General features: G+C 45.5%; 1 protein-coding gene and 1 pseudogene across 1 annotated transcript; one reads left to right on the forward strand and one right to left on the reverse strand.

The window, feature by feature from the left end:
• Positions 1-9,541: 9,541 nt before the first annotated feature.
• Positions 9,542-13,088, reverse strand: LOC139409717 (NPHS2 stomatin family member, podocin). Its single transcript, XM_071155116.1, has 8 exons — positions 12,728-13,088; positions 12,383-12,486; positions 11,778-11,850; positions 11,328-11,410; positions 10,852-11,055; positions 10,454-10,509; positions 10,201-10,279; positions 9,542-9,911 (listed from the first exon to the last, which is right to left on the reverse strand). Exons 1-8 carry the CDS (start codon positions 13,086-13,088, stop codon positions 9,621-9,623), a joined length of 1,251 nt encoding a protein of 416 aa, XP_071011217.1. The 3' UTR covers positions 9,542-9,620.
• A 1,938-nt stretch (positions 13,089-15,026) lies between these two features.
• Positions 15,027-22,437, forward strand: LOC139409718 (tudor domain-containing protein 5-like; annotated as a pseudogene).
• The last annotated feature ends 434 nt before the right edge of the window (positions 22,438-22,871 follow it).

The raw sequence follows: 22,871 nt of genomic DNA on the forward strand, positions 1-22,871 counted from the left end.
GTTGTTCCTGACCTACCTGAACCCAACCATGTAGTTCCAGACCTACCTGAACTCAACCATATTGTTCCAGACCTACCTGAATTCAACCCCATATTGTTCCAGACCTACCTGAATTCAACCCCATTCTGTTCCACACCTACCTGAATTCAACCCCATATTGTTCCAGACCTACCTGAACTCAACCATGTTGTTCCTGACCTACCTGAACCCAACCATGTTGTTCCTGACCTACCTGAACCCAACCATGTAGTTCCAGACCTACCTGAACTCAACCATATTGTTCCTGACCTACCTGAACTCAAACATATTGTTCCAGACCTACCTGAACTCAACCCCATATTGTTCCAGACCTACCTGAACTCAACCATATTGTTCCTGACCTACCTGAACTCAACCCCATATTGTTCCAGACCTACCTGAACTCAACCATATTGTTTCAGACCTACCTGAACTCAACCCCATATTGTTCCAGACCTACCTGAACTCAACCATATTGTTCCTGACCTACCTGAACTCAACCCCATATTGTTCCAGACCTACCTGAACTCAACCATATTGTTCCAGACCTACCTGAACTCAACCCCATATTGTTCCAGACCTACCTGAACTCAACCATATTGTTCCATTCCTACCTGAACTCAACCGCATACTGTTCCAGACCTACCTGGATGGTTCCTAGCCTATTCTTTGGCATATGACACAGAGTAGAAGCAGTGGAATGATGGCTGACTGCCTGACTCCACCATATCTTGGTTGAAGGACATAAAAGCTATAACACCGATCAAAAGCTATTCCTCTGAGTGTAGACAGGATTACAAATGTGTGCACATCCTTGTCATTTAAGTGAGAGGGAGAGAGAGAGAGAGAGACATCAGTTGGTGTCAAGCTTCCATTCACAGTCAACCTAAATATGCAGGGAGAGCTCTGCAGATGTTGTTGTGAGGATACAGAATCAATAGACCATTTATTTTGGTATTGTCCTCAGGTAGCCTGTTTCTGGTCTCAGGTTCAGGAATGGATGAAAATGCATAGCACTGATCTAAAATTTACCCTAGAAATAGTACTGTTAGGAGATCTGGAGAGACCGGGTCAGTCAATTTCTAATACACTAATACTCTTAGTAAAAGTATTTATCTTCAACACGCAGTCTGTAGATTCTATTCGATTAGATAGATTGAAATTGTACGTTAAACATCATAACATAGTTGAAAGATATGTGTTGCGTAGAAACACGAAGTGGGTGGCCAGCAGAGATAGATGGGATGGGCTGAGGGTGACCAGCAGAGATAGATGGGATGGGCTGAGGGTGACCAGCAGAGATAGATGGGATGGGCTGAGGGTGACCAGCAGAGATAGATGGGATGGGCTGAGGGTGACCAGCAGAGATAGATGGGATGGGCTGAGGGAAGCTGAGGGTTGGGATGGGGAATTGGAGACAAGTGGGAGTGGAGTTGCTGTGTGAGAGAGATAGATGGTATGGGCTGAGGGAAGCTGAGGGTTAGTATGTGGAACTGGAGACAAGTGGAAGTGGAGTTGCTGTGTGAGAAAGAGAACGATGGTCAAAAGATAAAGGGGGGAAAAAAGTCCAAATAACATAATAAAAGTACATTTGAATGACACTAAGTGGAAGTGTTTTTACAACTTATGCCGGTTTGCCTGAGGCTGATGCCGTGCAGGTGTTTGTACACATGTATATACACACACTCTCATTCAAATAAAAACATACAAATACACACACACACATGTAATAGTGCCAGACATGCACACATATACAAACATATACAGTTGGCATTGCTGTTATGATTTCAGTTGTTTTCATTTTTTTGCCTTGTTTTTTGCTGTTTTCCTCTGTCTTTTCCTTTTTTCTCTTTAGTTCTCTTAGTTGTTGGTGCATTGGAGGGTTCTTGGGGGGGGGGGGGGGATCTTGGAGGGTTCGGATTTCACAAGATTGTGATCATGAAAAAGGAAACTATGACATATATTGTATATCACTATCATGCACACTGTATTGTTTGTCCATGTTGTAATACTTTAATGTTACCCCTTTCTTGTGTTCTTTGTAATAAATAACAAAAAATATAAAAAAATATGCAGGGAGACTTTGGGTATTGGGTGAAACAAACACTGTGTACTACACACTGGCAGACACAGGCATGCATTCACATTACATTTGATAATTTTAGTCATTCAGCAGACGCTCTTATCCAGACTGACTTACAGGAGCAATTTGGGTTAAGTGCCTTGCTCAAGGGATAGGAAGTAATCAGGTAGGCCTTTTTTATGACATTTCCACCAGATCAGAGAATTACATTTTTTCCCCTTTCATGCTGAGTGGTTCATGAGGGTTTGGCCGGTGGGGCTTTACTTGGCTCATCGCGCTCTAGCGACTCCTTGTGGCAGGCCGGGCGCCTGCAAGCTGACTTCGGTTTTCAGTTGAACAGTGTTTTTTCTGACACATTGGTGCAGCTGGCTTCCGGGTTAAGCGAGCGGGTGTTGAGAAGCGTGGCTTGTCGGGTCATGTTTCAGAGGATGCATAACTCGACCTTCGCCTCTCCCGAGCACGTTGGGGAGTTGTAGCGATGAGACAAGATCATAATTGGATCGCAATTGGACATCACGAAATTGGGGAGGCAAAGGGGGTAATATTACAAAAAATTAAAAAAAGAATATGCCATGTTAAATTAAAAGGGGCACCACTTGTTTATTTTTAATCAACAAGGAACTATAATTTAGCGACAAGGGAGAAATGCAATTTACCATATCATTCTGTCTGAAGGCAATTAAGTTATTTTCTATCGCCGAGGCAACTCATACTTTATAAACAGGACATCAAGGTAAAGCAATGAATTCTACAGGAGGGATGAATCAACGGAAGATTGGGCCCCTGGTCAAAGGTAGTACAAAGGGGAATAGGGCGCCATTTGGGACAGACTAATTATCTCCCTTACATAATGTCCACGCCCCTGGGTTTCCAGGTGAACTCCATCCACGCGGCTCTGACTCGCTGGATGGTGAACCTGCTCCCCCAGATAGTGCCGGACCACTGTGACGACCGGGAGCGAGCCCTCTTGCCGGCGGGACCCCACACCACCGTCATTATGGAGGTTTTCCCTGGCGCCAAGAACCTCTCCCAGAAACTGAACAACTTCTCCAAATATGCCGCCGTGTAAAGCTACTGAACCAGTTCCTGGAGTTGGTCGATAAGGCCTCCGCCTCCGGCACATACGCCCCGCACCCAGACTTTCTATGTACAGCATGCTAACAGGGGTCCTACCATTATCAGTGTTTGGCACTCAAGGATGTGAACGCTAAGCTCTGTGTGTGTGTGTGTGTGTGTGTGTGTGTGTGTGTGTGTGTGTGTGTGTGTGTGTGTGTGTGTGTGTGTGTGTGTGTGTGTGTGTGTGTGTGTGTGTGTGTGTGTGTGTGTGCGCATCTAAGGGATTAAATACATGGCTAGTGCCCCTCACATAGGCAGGGGAAAAATCTGTGCTGACCTTGGGAGATATGAGGGCCAGAACATGGCTAATGAACTGAATTCTTCCTTCTCAAGATTTGAATCAGACAACTTTGTGTCGGAGGTTAAACAAATGGAAGCATCAATGCAAATGTTTGAGAGAGTTGTTGTCCAACAGTCTGAGGTTCTAAAGTTGCTCAGGGGGTGTAACACACACAAAAGCCCAGACAAAATGAGTGGGTTACAGCACTGTGCTGAACAACTGGCCGGTGTTTTTACAGACATTTTCCAATCCTCACTCGACCAGCAACACGTGCCAGTATTGTGGAAAAACTCAATAATTATACCAATTCCTAAAGCATCTAATCCCTCTGTGCTGAATGACTACCGCCCTGCCGCCTTGACATCCTTAGTAATGAAATGCCTTGAGAAACTTGTGAAAAGTCATATTCTCAGCTTCACCCAGAAGCTTCTTGACCCATTTCAGTTTGCCTATCAGCCAAGCAGAGGAGTTGATGATGCCATTCTTACCCTCCTTAACATGGTCTATAGACATCTAGAAGGTGCCAAATCCCATGTTAGGGTTCTGTTTGTTGACTTTTCTTCTGCCTTCAACACAATCCAGCCCTACATTCTGGCACAGAGACTCATATAGGACTTCTCCTTAGATGGGGGGCTGGTTTTGTGGCTGTTGGACTTCCTGAGCCAACACTCAGAGCGAGTCAAAATACGTCCCCACTTGTCGGACATACGCAATTCCAACACAGGCTCTCCTCAGGGATGTGTTTTGTCCCCACTCCTGTACATCTTGTACACTAATAGTTGTACTAGTTCCCATCCTGACAGACACCTAGTTAAGTTCGCTGATGACAGTGCCTTGATTAGACAGGAACATCATGGCCCGGTCCTAGATGACTTTGTAGAGTGGTGTGACGAATCACAATTGGTCCTCAGTACCAACAAGACCAAAGAGATGTGCATAGACTTCAGGAAGTGTACAACTTCTACCTCTCCAACATCTATCAGAGGTCAGAATATAGAGATTGTAGAGGAATACAAATACCTGAGTGTCCTTTGGACAATAAGCTCAATACAAATACCTGAGTGTCCTTTTGACAATAAGCTTCAATACAAATACCTGGGTGTCCTTTGGACAATAAGCTCAATACAAATACCTGGGTGTCCTTTGGACAATAAGCTCAATACAAATACCTGGGTGTCCTTTGGACAAGAAGCTCAATACAAATACCTGGGTGTCCTTTGGACAATAAGCTCAATACAAATACCTGGGTGTCCTTTGGACAATAAGCTCAATACAAATACCTGGGTGTCCTTTGGACAATAAGCTCAATACAAATACCTGGGTGTCCTTTGGACAATAAGCTCAATACAAATACCTGGGTGTCCTTTGGACAATAAGCTCAATACAAATACCTGGGTGTCCTTTGGACAATAAGCTCAATACAAATACCTGGGTGTCCTTTGGACAATAAGCTTCAATACAAATACCTGGGTGTCCTTTGGACAATAAGCTCAATACAAATACCTGGGTGTCCTTTGGACAATAAGCTCAATACAAATACCTGGGTGTCCTTTGGACAATAAGCTCAATACAAATACCTGGGTGTCCTTTGGACAATAAGCTTCAGTGGAGTAAATGAACAGACCTGATCTACAAAAAGAGTCAACAGAGACTCTGTGTGTGTGTGTGTGTGTGTGTGTGTGTGTGTGTGTGTGTGTGTGTGTGTGTGTGTGTGTGTGTGTGTGTGTGTGTGTGTGTGTGTGTGTGTGTGTGTGTGTGTGTGTGTGTGTGTGTGTGTGTGTGTGCGCGCGTGCGTGCGTGTTTATGCTGCTCAGAGGGAGTGTGGCGATTGGATGGAGTCCTGTCAGATCCTGTTGTCTGACGTGAAGGGCAGTTTCGTGGAGCTGTGCGTCACACTGAACTGCGTCCCCCATTGCCCAGCATATGATCTCTAGTGAGCCTGTGATAATCCTTTTACTGTGGTCCCTCTCTACCTTGCAGTTAGCCACTCAAAATGAAAATACCATCCCACTAGGCACTGACGCAAATTCAGTGATTTTTTTACATTGTATTTAGGTTAAACATTTTAATTTCACAATTGATGAATTCTTTCAAATCATCAGGAAATAATATATACTATAATTATTTTGTTGAAATTACGTGGATTCAACCAGCTTGCAACCAGTGGGGGTGTCATTTGAACATTTGAAGCATCACAGGTTTTTGGTTGATGTGATATACAGAATAATGATATCACTAGATGAACCTAGCTGCAGTGTAGCAGTGTATCCACTAGAGGCTTTTGAAGAAGATGAGGTGCAAAATGAGAGATGAGGTGCAGATCCAATTAACTGAGTTTACATGGTGACCAATTAGCTGAGGTCACATGCTGACCAATTAACTGAGGGCAGTCATATGGTGACCAATTAACTGAGGTCACATGGTGACCAATTAACTGAGGGCAGTCACATGGTGACCAATTAACTGAGGGCAGTCACATGGTGACCAATTAACTGAGGGCAGTCACATGGTGACCAATTAACTGAGGGCAGTCACATGGTGACCAATTAACTGAGGTCAGTCACATGGTGACCAATTAACTGAGGGCAGTCACATGGTGACCAATTAACTGAGGTCAGTCACATGGTGACCAATTAACTGAGGGCAGTCACATGGTGACCAATTAACTGAGGTCAGTCACATGGTGACCAATTAGCTGAGGTCAGTCACATGGTGACCAATTAACTGAGGTCAGTCACATGGTGACCAATTTTCCAAAGAATACTAAAAAGATTTGCAACAAAACTAGCCATGTTCAGTATCTGAGAGGTGCTCAACAAATAATAATAATAATTATTATTATTAATATTAATGATTATTATTATTACTGTACTAATTCTAATAATGATTATTATTATTCATATTAATGATTATTATTATTACTGTACTAATTCTAATAATGATTATTATTATTAATGCTAGTCATTTGCATCTTCCAGCTCTGCGGTGAGATTTCCCCTAGGTGCAGATCTAGGATCAGCTTCTCCTAACCGTAATCATTAATTGGTAAATGCTAAACTGACTCAAGGTCTAGGCCTAGGGGCAACTTCACCCTTCACTTATTTTCATTCAAAATGAATGAAGTCCAGAGCCAGAAGTACACTATACATACAAAAGTATGTGGACACCCCTTCAAATTAGTGGATTCGGTTATTTCAGCCACGCCCGTTGCTGTCAGGTGTATAAAATCGTGCACACAGCCATGCAATCTCCACAGACAAACGTTGGCAGTAGAATGTCCTTACTGAAGAGCTCAGTGACTTTCAACGTGGCACCGTCATAGGATGCCACCTATTCAACAAGTCAGTTTGTCCAATTTCTGCCCTGCTAGAGCTGCTCCAGTCAACTGTAAGTGCTGTTATTGTGTAGTGGAAATCTCAAGGAGCAACAACGGCTCAGCCGCAAAGTGGAAGGCCAACACAAGCTCACAGAACGGGGACCGCCGAGTGCTGAAACGTGTAGCGTGTAAAATGTAAAAATCATCTGTCCTCGGTTGCAACACTCACTACTGAGTTCCAAACATCCTCCGGAAGTAATGTCAGCACAATAACTGTTTGTCGGGAGGATGATGAAATGTGTTTCCATGGCCGAGCAGCCGCAAACAAGCCTAAGATCACCATGCGCAATGCCAAGCACCGGCTGTAGTGGTGTAAAGCTCGCTGCCATTGGACTCTGGAGCAGTAGAAATGCGTTCTCTGAAGTGATGAATCACGCTTCATCATCTGGCAATCCAATGGACAAATCTGGGTTTGGCGGATGCCAGGAGAACGCTACCTGCCCCAATGCATAGTGCCAATGGTAAAGTTCCAGTTAAGGGAAATCTTAACGTTACAGCCTACAATGACATTCTAGACAATTCTGTACAGGTTGGGGGAGGCCCTTTCCTGTTTCAGCATGACAGTACCCCCATACACAAAGCGAGGTTCATACAGAAATGGTTTGTCGAGATCGGTGTGGAAGAATTTGACTGGCCTGCACAGAGTCCTGACCTCAACCTCATCGAACACCTTTGGTATGATTTGGAATGCCGACTGCAAGCCAGGCCTAATCGCCCAACATCTAGTGGAAAGCCTCCCCCGAAGAGTTGAGGCTGTTGTAGCAGCAAAGGGGGGACCAACTCAACATTAATGAAATGAGCTGTTCAATGAGCAGGTGTCCACATACTTTTGGTCATATAGTGTCTTGTTAAATAAAAAAATATAAAAGTTTAGGTTGTGGATCATCGACTGCAGTTTTGGAATTTGTCTGCAATACCTATTGTTGACCAGCAGGTGGAGGCGGAGGACCCATGGAGTGCTCACTAGCCAGCTCTATTATCAATCTGATAGGCCATGATGGTAACATCATTGAGCAAACCCTCGGGGGAGGATACTATTCAGCTGGATGGGGTCCTGTGTGCCTTGTTTCATTGTGAAAACATTGATGTAGCAAGACATGCATTCCGTCCAAATCTTCTTTGTTTGGCCTCTGGCAGACTGGAGTCATGGTGGCTCATCCACACACAGCAGTGCCTTTGATGCCCTGGCTACAGTGGGGATTCTGCAGCACAAGTTACTGTAAGTTATTGGTCTTTATTGAGGGTTCACACTCCCTCAGCACTCTGTATCTCCCATCGAAGGATTATTACTGGAGTATTACATTAAAAACACACACACACATTTGGTTGTCTCTTGTAAAGTGCTTCACTTGCACTCGTAATAGTTTGTCACAAAAGCCTTTTCCGCAACTATAATGTACACAACTGTATACTTAATTGTGTTTGTCAGTTGTGTGTGTGTCAGTGGGGTTGAGGCCCAGGCCCAGAGTGCAGAGGAGCGGGCCCTAAAGCCAGAGGAGGCCCTCCAGGCAGCGCTGGAGAAGATCCAGGATCTGTAGAGACTGCTACAGGGCAGGCCCTGCCTGGACGCCAAAGGTAGGTCAACACCGAGACACACCTCAGTTGCTAGGTCAATACCATAGGATTGTAGGATCTTAATTTGAGCCAGTTCGCTAACAGGGGGCAAATAATCCTGCAGCAACAGGAAATGTGAATTATTATGTGGATTATAATTACTGGACATTTTTGTAGGGGTTGATACATTTGACACAAGGGGAAATTATGTCTTGAATTTCAACGTGGAAATGACAAACTTCAGCCTTTTTAAACCTCAAATACACTACACGTTTTAAATCTCCTGCTTTGCAGGAAGGTTCTCCTGCAGCAGGCTGATCAAATTAAGATCCTACATCTGTAGGTCAACACTGTTGGATTTGCGATTTGGACACTCATCTATACAATTTGCAAGAAGTCTGTGGCAGTGTTTTTTTTAAGTCAAATGTGTCCACCCCTGAACCCAAAACAGTGAGTCAGAGGCCTGAGACTAGCCCCAAACACACCAAGCCCAAGAAACGCTGAACCTTGAAAACAGTACAGTAGTTTTAGAGGTAATGGGAACTCGGCTCCCCTGTATTTGACAAATTAATGCACAGTGAAGTCTGAGGAGCACATGTCTGGGCATTCAACAGTATTTAATAATTTGTATTTTTTGTTGTTGTTCTGTCATTTGCATGCTATTTGTTAAGCAATCATGTCCTACAGGCTTACTGGTAAGAATTTGTCAGAATTTGTTCTTAACTGACTTGCCAAGTTAAAGGTTGAAATAAAAATACAAACATTTAAATGGTGTGAAACATGCTGTATGGTTCCTTTTTTTAAACAATATTATTATCATTATTATTGATTTATTATGGACCCTATTTACCCTCACACTGTCTAAATTTAGGTGGAGTGTGTCATCAGTTTATTGTATAAATGATACAATAAAAACACTCATCTCTATACTGACTAACATTACTTTACAGAGGAAAAAACAAAACAATCACCGAATAAGATTTACACACTTCTTCAGTCTGATATGAGGGGTGCATATCAATAATCTCAAGTGGCCTACTCTGCTTCCTTCACTTCATCAGCACTGATAGGAAAGAACTGGAGTGGTAGAATCAGGTTCCCTGGTACCCACCACACAGCTCTTTAGACCAGTGCAGCCACTTCAGACAATTGAGAGGCACCCGAATTAAGATGCTTCCCTTTCTCTCTGTCTACTACATCATCGGCGAGTCAGTCTTCCGCTCCTCTTTGGTTTCTCCCCCTTTTGGGATGGGACTGGTTGGAGCCAGGTTTGGAGCTGGGGTGGGTAAGGTTAAGGGTGAGGGGTCACGGGGCAGGGTGAGGAGGTCCGAGGGGAGGGTGAGGACCAGTGCTGGGCGTTCGGTGCGGAGGGTGTGTAGCAGCTGGAGGAGACGGAGGTGGATGGCGGCCGGGGAACCAGAGAGGGAGTCCAGAGATGCCTTCAGAGCCTCGCAGGCTGCCCTCTCTCCCTCTGCTGCAATCACCTACAGAACAGGGAGGAGGGGAGCCTAGGGTTAGAGGTCAAGGGTCCCAGGTTGGCAACGCTTGTTGTTTCGCTTTTACTGTTTATCCTACCTCCCTTCTGACATGCGTTCCTGCCAACGCACGCGCACACACATATACGTGTGTGTGTGTGTGTGTGTGTGTGTGTGTAGGCTTGAATGGCTTAAATACAGAAGACACATTTCAGTTGAATGCATTCAGTTGTACAACTGACTAGGTATCCCCCCTTTCCCATTGTACACATACACACCAAAAAAACTGATGACATACCTTGATTTGGGCTTGTCTCTTAGCCTCAGCCTCTGCCGCTAGGCTTTGCTGCAGCTCAATGGGGAGAGAAAGATCCTCTCTGAAATGAACACGGTGAAAAGCACACACACACGTCAGCAGGTGAAGACACAAGTTGGCCATTCCAACATGCATCGTGTTCTTTAAACATTCGCTTACGACACTCGTTGCCTCGTCTTGTTTCGGAAATGTTACAAATGCCTGTATGTAAATGAGCCCCCGATGAAAGTCTTACATTTCTGCTCTCTCCACCTTGATCCCCCACTGACAAGCTACAGAATCGATAGCCACCTGTAGATTGAGATGTAAAGAGCAGAATGATTCATACTCCACCATCCATTCAAATTCCTGGACAATCCATGTGATTTTACGCCGCTCAATACCAAATTCCACAAATAACCATTGTCAATATCAAATATCAATATCCCACCTGGGTTCAAATAATATTGGAAATCATTTAAAATACTTTGTCTGTGCTTGATTGAGCTTGCCTGACTTAATGGAACAATTAGATAGTCCAAACCCTACCCATTTGGCATTCTAGGTTAGAGCAAAGACAAATTCAAATAGCATTTGAACCCAGGTCTTGTCAATATACAGACCATTACAAAGACTGTACAACAGGTTATGTACCTGGATCTCCTGGGCGATCCTCTTCCTGTCTAGCAGGATGTGGGTGAAGTCGTGGTGGGCAAGAACGTCTCTGTCTGCCACCTGTACCAGGGCCTGCAGCACCGCACTCACACCCGACAGGGCCGTGCTGCACAGAGCCACATTCTCTATACGGTAGTAACACACCGCGCTCAGCTCCGTGCTCACCAGATCCTTGGTCACCACCTGGACACGCACGCACGCACGCACACACGCACACACACACACACACACACACACACACACACACACACACACACACACACACACACACACACACACACACACACACACACACACACACACACACACACACACACACACACACACACACACACACACACAGGAAGAAACACACACATTGCAGCAGTAAAAGATTCATGCTCAGAGGAATTTTGGGGGGAATATTTGATGTAGATTGTAGTTTTTTCTGTAGGCTGTCAGAGGAGTTACCGTACCGTGTGAGCTGGGACCTTGAGCATTTTTAGACGGATGTCCACTTTCTGGAAAACATCGAGTAGTGGGAGGTAGAAAAGTAGACCTTGGTCCCGAATGGACATACAGTAGAGAGAGATTGGAGGATATTTTTTTACACACGGTGTCATGGACACGCACAGTTTGATAAGCATGTGGGCTACAGGGCTTGTTCACAGGACTTGCGCTGTGTAAAATGTTAATTGCCTTTTCAAATCCATTTCAGAAATTCAGAGATTGTTTGATGCATGCCTCGTACCTAGCACAAGACAATTCTTTCATGTTTGAAAAAACGTGCCAGACGTGACATTTTCCTGTCATACCATTTTATGAGTAACCCCCTATGTGTGTCCCTAAGACAATCCCATTACGCTTTAAACACTATGAATGACTCATCGAACGAGTCCTCAAGTAATATAATAACAAGCACAAACCTGGTCCCCTGGGTCTCCCTCGCAGTAGGTGACCCAGTCTGAAGATCACAGCTCTTTCATGCTCCCTCACAACCTGTCAGTCAACATAGTGACGAGCTGTCAATCAAGACTTTGCCATAACGGAATAACACACAGAAAGACAGCCCACTGTGTCGTTCAATGAAACATAACAGATCACACATTTTCACTCCAAAGTTGATACTATTCTTACCAAAAAAAATGGGGGTGCTGAATCCTTGTAAATGTCGTCATTCACCAGATACTGTGCCTTCATTCTACACTATAGAAATCTACCATTTGGTGAGTGATGTCCAACTCTGCAATATTGCTTGAACATTTTTTACACAGTCATCATCACGTTGTTATACTGTGTCATGTGAGCGGCAGGTATCCCCAAACCATTCTGCCCTTGATCAAGGCAGTTAACCCCCAACAACAACTGCTCCCCAGGCACCGATGACATGGATGTCAATTAAGGCAGCCCCCCGCACCTCTCTGATTCAGAGGGGTTGGGTTAAATGCTGAAAACAAATTCAGTTGTGCAACTGACTAGGCATCCCCTTTCGTTCTGTGTTGTCTATGTAATGGAGGTAGAACATCCTTACCTTCACACAGAACCAGATGGAGATGGGAAAGAACAGAATGACCAGGGTTAGAGCCAACACCATGAGTAGCCACTCACACACTCCAAGACTCCTCGGCTTCACGCCTGGTGATGACAAATACCACGATTCACACTCACAGTAAGCTAATGTCCTTATCAAATATATCATCATTTAAAATCAAAGACCAGGTCCCATATTCAAAAGAGTCTCAGAGTAGGAGAGACCACCCCCCTCTCTCTTATTCATTATGACTGCAAAGGTAAAACTGTTCCTAGACCCGTATTCCTACCCTACGATGCTTTGCGAATAGGGGTCCAAATATTGATGTTTAGAAACATGTCTTACCTTCCTCCTGCCATTCACTCTCTAGTAGCGCCATGAACTCCTCGTTCTCCTCTCCCCTCTCTTTCTCTCTCACATTATCCACATCCACAACAGTAGACGTGGACTTGACTGGCCTGTCTATCTCTTTATCCGCCTCTCCGTTGGTCTCTGCCTCCCGGGTATCCCTTTTTGGCCCCTCTCTCTTCTCATGTTCCTCAGGGAGCCTCACTGTCTTGGTGCCCTTGTGATGGCGGCCCCTGGAAGTCGGAGACCTAGAATGTTCTCTCTTAGCCACCCTCCCTGCTCGCGGAGTGCGGCGAGGGGAAGCTGACTCCGGACGTTTCTCCATCCCTCTTGGAATCTCTGTGATGAGAAGAAGCATCCAACCCAAAGCTAGTGGTGGTTTCAACTGCCCTTCTCTTCCTCAGCCGCAATCACCTACGACAAGCCTATGACAAGGGCTGATAGTTGGCAATACTTGTTGTCTTTTGCTGTTTATCCTTCCTCCCTACTGGCGCCGGCTCTCGCATGCACACACACACACACACACACACACACACACACACACACACACACACACACACACACACACACACACACACACACACACACACACACACACACACACAGTGTAGGCCTATAACTTGAAACCCTATTAACATGACATAGATAGAAAAACTGTCATCTTTTGGAAAGGCATTTGAAATATAAGTTGTCGTTCTTGTCCTGTTGACATCATAGCCAGTAATGTGAGATGAATATGTGAGGATTGTCATTGGAAATAAGACAACCTTGTAGATCTGTGTGCTTGGGGAGTCACTGTTGGGAATGTGCAGACTCAGATGTTTGTCTCTTTTCCAAAAAGCTGATCAGTCAGTTTCCCCATATTTTTCTGTACAGGAAAGACACACATCCTCCCAGACACAATTTAATTAGACTGTAAATGAACCATTTGACCTACATTTTCCTTGCTGCAGTTATTCTCATAAGGCCTGGCTAGGTCTGCAAGAAACAAAGTATTTCAGTTGATTAGACATTATTAGATATAATTAGAAGATGACTGAATAGTCTGCATTTCAGATGTTTATTAAATTATTATTAAATACTATTTATTATTATTGCTAAAGCTTTTAAGGAATCTCACACCATTTTATGGGTTTGTATTAATTGTTTTAATATAATAATTGTATACATTTTCGTATCAATTGTTGTAATTGTGTGTAATCACTTTTGATCACTTCCAGTAACTTCCCTGGATCACTGCCCTGGCCAGAAGAGGGTTCATTAAGCAATAAGGCACGAGGGGTTGTGGTATAATTAGAACAGTAAATATAAATGTCTTGTCATATCCGTGGTATACGGTCTGATATACCACGGCTTTCAGCCAGTCAGCATTCAGGGCTCGAACCACCCAGTTTATAATCAATTCACCGACTAAGATGCGTATTCTGTCGCCATGCTTGCGCGTGCAGTGGCTGTCTTTTAAGAGAAAATGGGTCTGACTGAAGTGTGTAAAAGCCATTCTCTTTTTTCTTTCTGTTGCATAGTTTTTGAACAAAACATGCTTTGAGACTAGTAATTGGATGTGAACAAGCCAAATGGGTTTTGAAGACAAAATAAATAGGTGCCTAAGCAGCTAGCTATCTTAACAACTGTATGACTTGTGCAACGATTAGCTTCGCCTCAGACAAATGTAGCTAGCTCCTGTCAGAGATTTTGGATATAATGGTGAGAGACCTATGTCTCCACCCTAACACTGGGATTTGTTGTCCACAGAGCGGGAACGGCGGGCTATTAAGCTCTCGCCTATTCCTCTCTCTGGATTGGTGGATACATCTCGTTATTTGAATACTTTTTTGGAATATTTGATTAGGGTTGTTGACGTCAACCGCCTATATTTAATGGAGAGAGGTGCTATGCTGCTGCTATAGTTCATTTCTTTGAAATGACCTGGAAACAACGTTGATTCAACCAGTGTGTGCCCAGTGGGTAATGTTGTTCAGATGCATTATTCAGTTTTTTTCTCTAAGTCAAATTGCACCTGTTGTAGGCCTAATTAGGTACAGTTCGAGCCATATATTTAGATGGCTCTGGGTCCAATGGTGGACAGTGGGGGTGGATTCTTTGCACATTTCCAAGTGTCATTGTTGAGAAAATGCATTGGTTACTTTTAAATGGGATAGACATTCACTTAAATATTCAAACATTCAAGAAACATTCAGAATATTGCATTCCAACACCCCACTCCCCACTTATTTACTCTCATACCCCTCCTCTCTCTCTCTCTCCCTCCCCCGCTCTCTGTCCGACAGTTGACAGAATGACCCAGGAGCAGCTGCTCTCGTGCCTAAAGAATGATGTGCGCTCCCTGCTCATCTCAGCCAAGCAGGGCCTGACCCCAGATCAGCTGAGTCGGGACTACGTCAACATTCTGGGCCACCCTGTTCCCCTGAGGACCCTTGGCTTCCGCAAAGTGCTGGACTTGATCCGGGAGATGCCTGACGTACATTGACTGTCTGGGAGATTGCAACTTGGTGTTGAAGGATGAGTAATACTGAGCAGGAGTCCCATCTTTGGCTTATGAAGTTATAATGTTTTGGCACATATCATGCGATTGTTTTCATGTTTATGGAGTTAACATTTTTGGTTCTTCCTTGAGTGTAGTATGCCGTATGAGGAGTCTGAGAAGCTGAGCACAGAGATCGTTGTACAACACAGATGTCAATTCCGTTCCCTTCTAAACTCAGCAGACCAACCTATCTCTCTCGACACCAGAGGCATCGTGGAGTTGGTGGCCAGGCAGCACAACGCCAACAAGGCCCTGGCGTGTTGGTGTGGGCTTCTTCTCCCCATGCTACCAGCAGCACAGCCCCATGGCCCTGCCCTGGCTCGGCCACACTCCCCCGGCCCTGCCTGCCCAACTCCGCCAGCTGCTCTCCCAAGGGGCCGTGGGCCTGTCGGAGCTGGAGACCGCCTTTGCCTTCCGCTATGACTTCCCTTTACGTGTTACCAACTACGGCTTCTACTCCACCGCCGAGATGCTGGCAGCGGCCAACGGCCTGGTGGCGGTCACACAGAGCCAGATGGGCTCCCTGCTGTCCCTCAGGGGGGTGGAGGTGGCGCCACTGATGAGGACCGGACCAAAAAAACAACTCTCCCCCCCCCCCCCCCCGAAGTAGACATTCCCAACGGTTCCAGTAGTAAGGCCGATGACAGACAAAACAGACAAACCCAGGTTGGTTGGCAGATTGTAGAATTGAATTGATTGAATTTCTACTCAAGTACACTGCGCATTGCATGTATCCATTCAAAGCGTCCTGCAAAGCACATGCCCGTCAAACGCACCCGTGGCGAACACTTTGCGACTACTTCTGAAATGTTTCGGTTCACAATTTATTCACGCTATTTTCAGTAAAATGTCGAGTGTAGTATTGAATGGTAGAGTCGGAGTAGTCTCTTCATCATAGGTGCATTATATTCAAACTAGTCATCTCTCCCTTGTCATGACGGAAATGTTTTTCTGTATTGACCTGTCCGTGTATGAAATCCAGTCCCGGTAGAAAACCCCACCATAGTGTCCAGTACTCAGAATCATGTGGCACCACTCCCCGAGGCTGCAGTCCCTGACGGCCCAGAGAGGCACCAGGGCTCACAGCCAATGGAGCCAATCTGAGCCTGAGCCCAGCCAGAACAGACAACCGTTTCAGAAGCGTGTCATCAGGATGTGTGTGCTGCTGCCTTTACCTCTGTGATGTGTTTTCAACAGCGTATAAATAGTTTCCCCCCTTGAGCTTGTTTTTGATTGGGTGCAAAGCACTCCAATGTAACATTCAGGTCTATAACATCGACAAAACAAACAAATGCTGTAATTGGCGTCTGTGTTTGCGAAGCTTTGGAGAGCAAATTATGTCACGATTTTTAGAGAATCGAAAGAACTTCTGAATAGCTGTAGGGAAGAGTGGTAACAAATGTAATGTAGCCCCTCCCTCTTGTCATGTATTGCCTGCTTTGATTGGCCTGTGCAGCTGGAGGAGGAGCTTAGGCAGCGTATTCTGGAGAATGGGCTTGCGGGCACGGTCAGTCCACGACTGAAGCCCAAGCTACACCAGGTCAGTCCACTCAGTCTCCAACCTCACCCAAGAGCCAAGTCTATCATTCAGAAAGACTAAGACTTTCTAACACATGGAGATCCCCCTATAGGTTGTAGCTCAAAACAGCGAGCGAATATTCAGCCATGATCTCCCTGCAGAATACAAGGTCATGAAGGATTTACGTTCCATGTCCCCTGTTTCCTTTTACACAGACAAATAATCACTTTCCCGTGCGAATGCCTGCATCCTAACAAATGGCTAATAAATAATCCTAATCATTGAGCGTCTTTCAAATTGCAAAGTAGCTCTTCTTTCCGATGTGCCGCAACCACTGTCCATTTCCCTGTTGCTTTGACCTTTCGACCCTCGGTTGACCCTCAGGGGTGTTTAGGAAGGAGCTGCCAGTGGTCCAGAGCGGCTTCCTGAGCTTCCGTGGGCGCCCCAAGCGACACACTCTACCCGCGGACAGTGGCGGGCGACGAGGGCAACCACTGGATGATGGTCATGAACATCCATCATGCCCCTGGGCACCACGTGCCACAACAACCAGGTCTGATTGGACTACCTGGTCCAATCAGAAATGCCTGTTGTCTGTTGCAAAACATTTGGCTGCGGTGTGCCCTAATGAATACAACCTAACTGGTGTGTTGAGGCAAAGGGCAGCTAAGTGTGTCCAACCTAGTTCTAAAACTTCCAATAAAGTAGTGCTGGGAAAGAATGAAAGATGAAAGCCTACGCAATTGCTGCAGTTTTGTGGACAGAAAATGTCGCCCCGTTTACATATCCCAGCATCTCACAACGGTCCATATGTGTTTGTGTATGCGTCATATTACATACGTAATGTCATGTGTGGACACACATATTATGTGTGTGGCTGCTCCGCTCACTCAGATGGTGGACATTTACGGCTCGGTGCGGTGTCGGCACTGGGCGGTGGTGCCCCCGGACGCTATTGCGAGCCCAGAGCCTGAGGACCCCCACGTCCAGGGGCCCCCGGGAGCTGGTGTCTGTGCTTGTGGAGCACGTGGAGTCGCTTTCACACTTCTACATCTGCTTTGACGAGAACCAGGAGTCCTGCGCCCTGGAGAACAGGATGATCGAGATGAGGTGAACGACAACAACGACCGCAACAGCCCTCAGCTAGACTGGAGGATTAGGGAGTTGTGGGTGGGAGTTGTAGTCATAGACATGTAGTCCAATTGCATTATTCTGTATGAATTTGCCATAACTGCTCATATGTAGTAGGAGTCCACCATATTGGGCTCAACTATTTCAACTGTTTTCAGACCAGTGCAGATGAAGGACAGGAGAAAAGGGAAGGAAGCTATTGAGATCCTACGGTTTTGGTGATGCCCTCTCGTTTTCTCCCTTCCTCTTTCCCTCCCTCTCTTCATCTTTCCTCTCCCTTCTTCCCTCTCTATCCATCCTTCCTTCCCTCCTTCCAGGAGCTACTACACCTGTCTGAGCGCTACGTGCGACCCTGCCAGGTGTGCCGCGTGGTGCCCCCAGGGCATCTGGTTCTACCACGCTTGTTGTCCACCGTTTGTTGCCCACCTCAAGCAGGGCCTGGCTGGGACCAAATGGCACCCTATTGCTCTGCTCAAAAGAAGTGCACTACATAGGGAATAGGGTGCCGTTTGGGACGGAGCCCCTGTCCACAACCAACCCCTAGGCACTTGTTTTGATCTGAGAAGACCGGACATGCAGTGCACTTAAAAGGGAATAGGGTGTCACGGGATGTAGCCAATCTATTCTTTACTCTTGCCCAGACTAATCAACAGCCTTAAAATGTAGTCCTTTTATTTGAAGTGACTGTTTGCATCTCTGGTCTCACCATGTGTTGATTCTCTCCCTCTCAGGTTGTGTTACTCAGAGCTCCCGGCACAAGCAGTCCCCTCATCGCTGGCTGGAATCAAGCCTTTCAGTGTAAGACCTAATATGCTACCATTTACACAATCTACCATGACTGACATTCCCATCACTGGGCCCGTGTTCATTAATTAATTCATATAGTGTCTCAGAGTATTAGTACTGACCTAGGATCAGACCCCCCCCCCCCCCCCCTTCCATTTAATCGAAAACAAATCCTATTCCAGCACACCTCCTCTGACTTTGATACATACAGACTGGTCTAAGAACAGCTTTAACCCACGCCCTTTGTGTTCTCTCTCTCCTCCCAGGGCAGCCGGAGCGCACCCTGGTGGTGAACCTGCACAGCGACCACGCCGGCTTCCTGCAGCTCTTCCTGTGCGACAGACACACCCAGAAGGATGTGTACATCCACAGCGCCCTGCAGGGCCACGGGGCCATGGGCTCAGCTGCGCCCCCGCCGTCAGCGCAGCAGTCGGTCACACACGCTACACACTACATTCACAGATTACACATGTTAGCGCACACATGCTAGCACACACACACACACTGTAGGTGTACAGACACACAGGTGTAGTCATACAAACACAAACGTTTCCCATTCAATGATCCAATGCAATCTCTCATAACCTCTTCATCCGATCCCTCCTCTCAGCTGCGTGGCCAGTTCAACCCCGTGAGCTTCTTTCTGGGCGAAGGCGTGTTCGACGAGGGGATGGAAATAGAGGACGAAGACCCCACCCTGGAGCCTTGCCCCGACGCCACCACCAGCACCACTCCCCACCACGCCATCATCCAACCCCAGCCTAAGAGCTCCCCTTCCCACTCACACGCGGTACAGAACAACTCGCCTCTCTCTCAAGCACACGCACACACACACACACACACACACACACACACACACACACACACACACACACACGCACACACACACACAGACTGACACACACACAAACACACAGACAACTCTCCATCTATCCCCCTCTCTCTCAATAACTATAGCATTCTCTCCTCCTCTTCCTCCAACACTGTCCACATAACAGCCCTTATCAGAGTAGAGGAGGCTCAGGCAGAGCAGCCCCAGAGATGGTAGCAGCGGCCCCGCTCCAGCTTTAGCTCTCCAGCTCCTCCCTAAGTGAATTACTGCCACACTCCCTCCCCACCCACAGAGAGAGAGGGGGGGGGGGGGGGGGGGGGGGGGGAGAGAAGGAGGGAGAGCATCATCCTCCCCTTATGGACACTGTACTGTGTAGAGGTCTGGGGCTAGGCTGGAGGCTGGTTATTAACAGACATGGGTTTTGTTGTCGTGCATTTAAGTTTGCAGTGTTTCAAGTGCATGTCAACCGTGAAGTATTTTGTCTGTAATTACTTTTTTGTTTTGTGTCAGACCCCAGTAAGACTAGCGGTTTGCCATGGGCATCAGCCAATGGGAATCCTTATCAATTAAAACATTTGGAGGCGTTTTCAGCTTTAGATCTGTTTTGATTTTCGCAATTGTTCGAAAAAAAAATTGCCCTCTAGTGGCCTCATTGGTGGAATATTATTAATATCTTTCCTAATTGATACACGTTTTTTTTTTTTTTTAAGCCAAAAAATCTGCCGTTTCTATGTCAAACGGTTTTGCTATATTTCAGTCTTCTGGGATGTATATAAAGTGTAATGCTGGGAGGTAAACTCAGTATTTAATACGTTTCAACTATTATCTGACATGGTACAGGTGTCTTTTTTCTTTTAAGTGCATGAGCAAGTGTGTGAGGTGTATACTTTTGTTGAAGACTACAAAGAATTTGGTTAAGACTACCATGAAACACTCCGTGTGACCCTGATTTAGCCCACTGCAGTTAAAATATATTAAAAGTCCACAGTCTCATGATGTGCAGGGAGAGAATGATTGTATTTGTCAAAAATGATGTGACATAAATTAGCGGCCCTGTTGGAATTTGTCCTTCCTTCCTCCTTTCCAAAAAGTGATCACCTTCTTACACAGCGGGGAAAGCCTGATAATGGTATCCTTGCCTATACCTATCCCAATGGGTTATATCAGTCACTTTGTCAAAGAAAGGAGGGAACAAGGATTTGCATATAAAGTGCAGTAGTTGAGTAATCCATATTTTTAGACCTCTAACCTTGTGGGCGGGAAAAAAGCCAAACAATTGGAGGAGCTGCCTGACCTCCCGGCAGGTATGACCTTTGACCCCCCCCCCCCGAATGTTTTGTGGTCGTGTTTCTCCAGGGGGGCCAGAAGGCAATCCCGTTTGCGGCTCTGCAGAGTAAGAACCCATTGCTGTGCTGTAGTGACTGGAACCAGGGCTGGACACCCAACCCCACCACCACCTCCACCCCAGAGGTGGTACATCCCAAATCAAACCTGGGTAACCATGGAGACACCGCTAAGGTAAGGACAGAGGCCAGACGTTTTGGTTGCCAGAATGTACAATTTAAAAAATGTGTTGCCAGATTGAAAAGTGAAATGTTTTATGTATTTTTGTTTACATGGGAATAAAACCTGACCTAAAACATAACTAAATTACCAAAGTCCCTACTAGAATTTACTATATTCTACCTGAGGTCCAGTTGTTTGAGTCGTTATCTGGCAACTTGCCTTTTGCTCACATGACTAAGCAGCTGGTTAGAACTAATTTCATTGGAAAGCAATTGCAGAATGCAGTCTCACCTCCTGTTGTCGTGTTGTTTGTCACGCATTAGACCTCTGCCCCTGCACATCCTCCCAGAAATCCCAGAGGCAACACACACTTAATTGTTTGTTAATTGGAAGAACAATTCCTCTCCCACCGATGTTCTCATTAAGTGAACTCATTAACCAAAAGACTGGAATGAAATAAGCTTGTTTGTGCCAAATCCCTGTGAGAGGAACAAAACAAAACATAAATAGGCATTGAGATTAGCTTTTCATTTCCATTCATTGGCTTTTGTTTTGTTTTCACATTCTTCTAAAGGTACTCTCAATACTGTATGTTGTATAATTACATTGTTAGTGCCTGAGATATGGATTTGGGTTAGCCAGTTCCGTTCCGATGATTTGGCCCTTTTCAAAGTCCCAGTTAATGCATGAATAAACATTCCTACCCTTTCTCTCCCTTTCATCCGCCCCCTCCTCCACCTGGTGCGGGTCCTAGTGAGTTGAAGCAGCCATGTATATGGTGGAAGTAAAGTGACCCCTGTGTCCCTCATGGCCCCCAAATTGAAAATACTGAGCCTCCAAAACCCTGGACTGATGCAGACCCAGAGTGCTCCATATGGTACACTTAACATATCACACACACACACACGCAGTAAACTAACCATTATACACACACACACACACACACACACACACACACACACACGCAGTGAACTAACCATTGCACACACACACACAATGCAGTAACCATTTAACATGCTCCCACCCCCACACACACACACGCAACACACAGGGGTTAGCCTGAGCGCTAATGATGCTAGAAAAATGCAATGAAATTAGCCTGTGCCATTGACGCAAGCAGAGCATATTGATTTCGATCCTGCATCCCCACTAGCGGATGGCCCTGCACTGAGAAACTGACACCGATTCAATTAGACCTGTTACCATAGCTATTTGACCCAATTGTGTTTCCTAATTGCATTAGGCTTGATATTGATACACTGTTACAGTGCAGTGCTTTCGATTGAGCTGTGAACAAAAGACCCGAACAGGCCATGAAGTACAACGAGCACGCTGAGCTTCACACAGAACGTGCCATCGTTCAGCAGCAGTGTTACTTCTATGTCTAGCTGTCATATGAATTTTGGGACACGTTTTATCTTGAGATGCTTAAGCAAAGCATGCATACCTCTGACTTTCACGGGAAATCGTGCATTGAAATATAATTAGCATAATGCAAACATACCGATCAAAATGTTTACGATAGAGATATGTTTTTTTACATGTTTTGTCAGACCATGAGACATCCCAAAAAAACATCTGTAGCGTCCGAACAGTTTTTGACTGTTTTTCCATGTATTAAACTGTTATTCAATGTGTTTCTATGGGGTAATAGCAGTAAATCCAAATTCATCAAATAATTGTTTATATATATATTATATTATATTATATTGCTAAATGATATATAGCTAAATGATATATACTGTAGCTAAATGATCCTTGGTATGACCATCTTAAAACAATTGCATATGTTTTCGCTAACACTATGAGGAATGTGTGCACA

This window comes from Oncorhynchus clarkii, chromosome 5 (genome assembly GCF_045791955.1).
Source record: "Oncorhynchus clarkii lewisi isolate Uvic-CL-2024 chromosome 5, UVic_Ocla_1.0, whole genome shotgun sequence".
NCBI classification, from domain to species: Eukaryota; Metazoa; Chordata; class Actinopteri; order Salmoniformes; family Salmonidae; genus Oncorhynchus; species Oncorhynchus clarkii.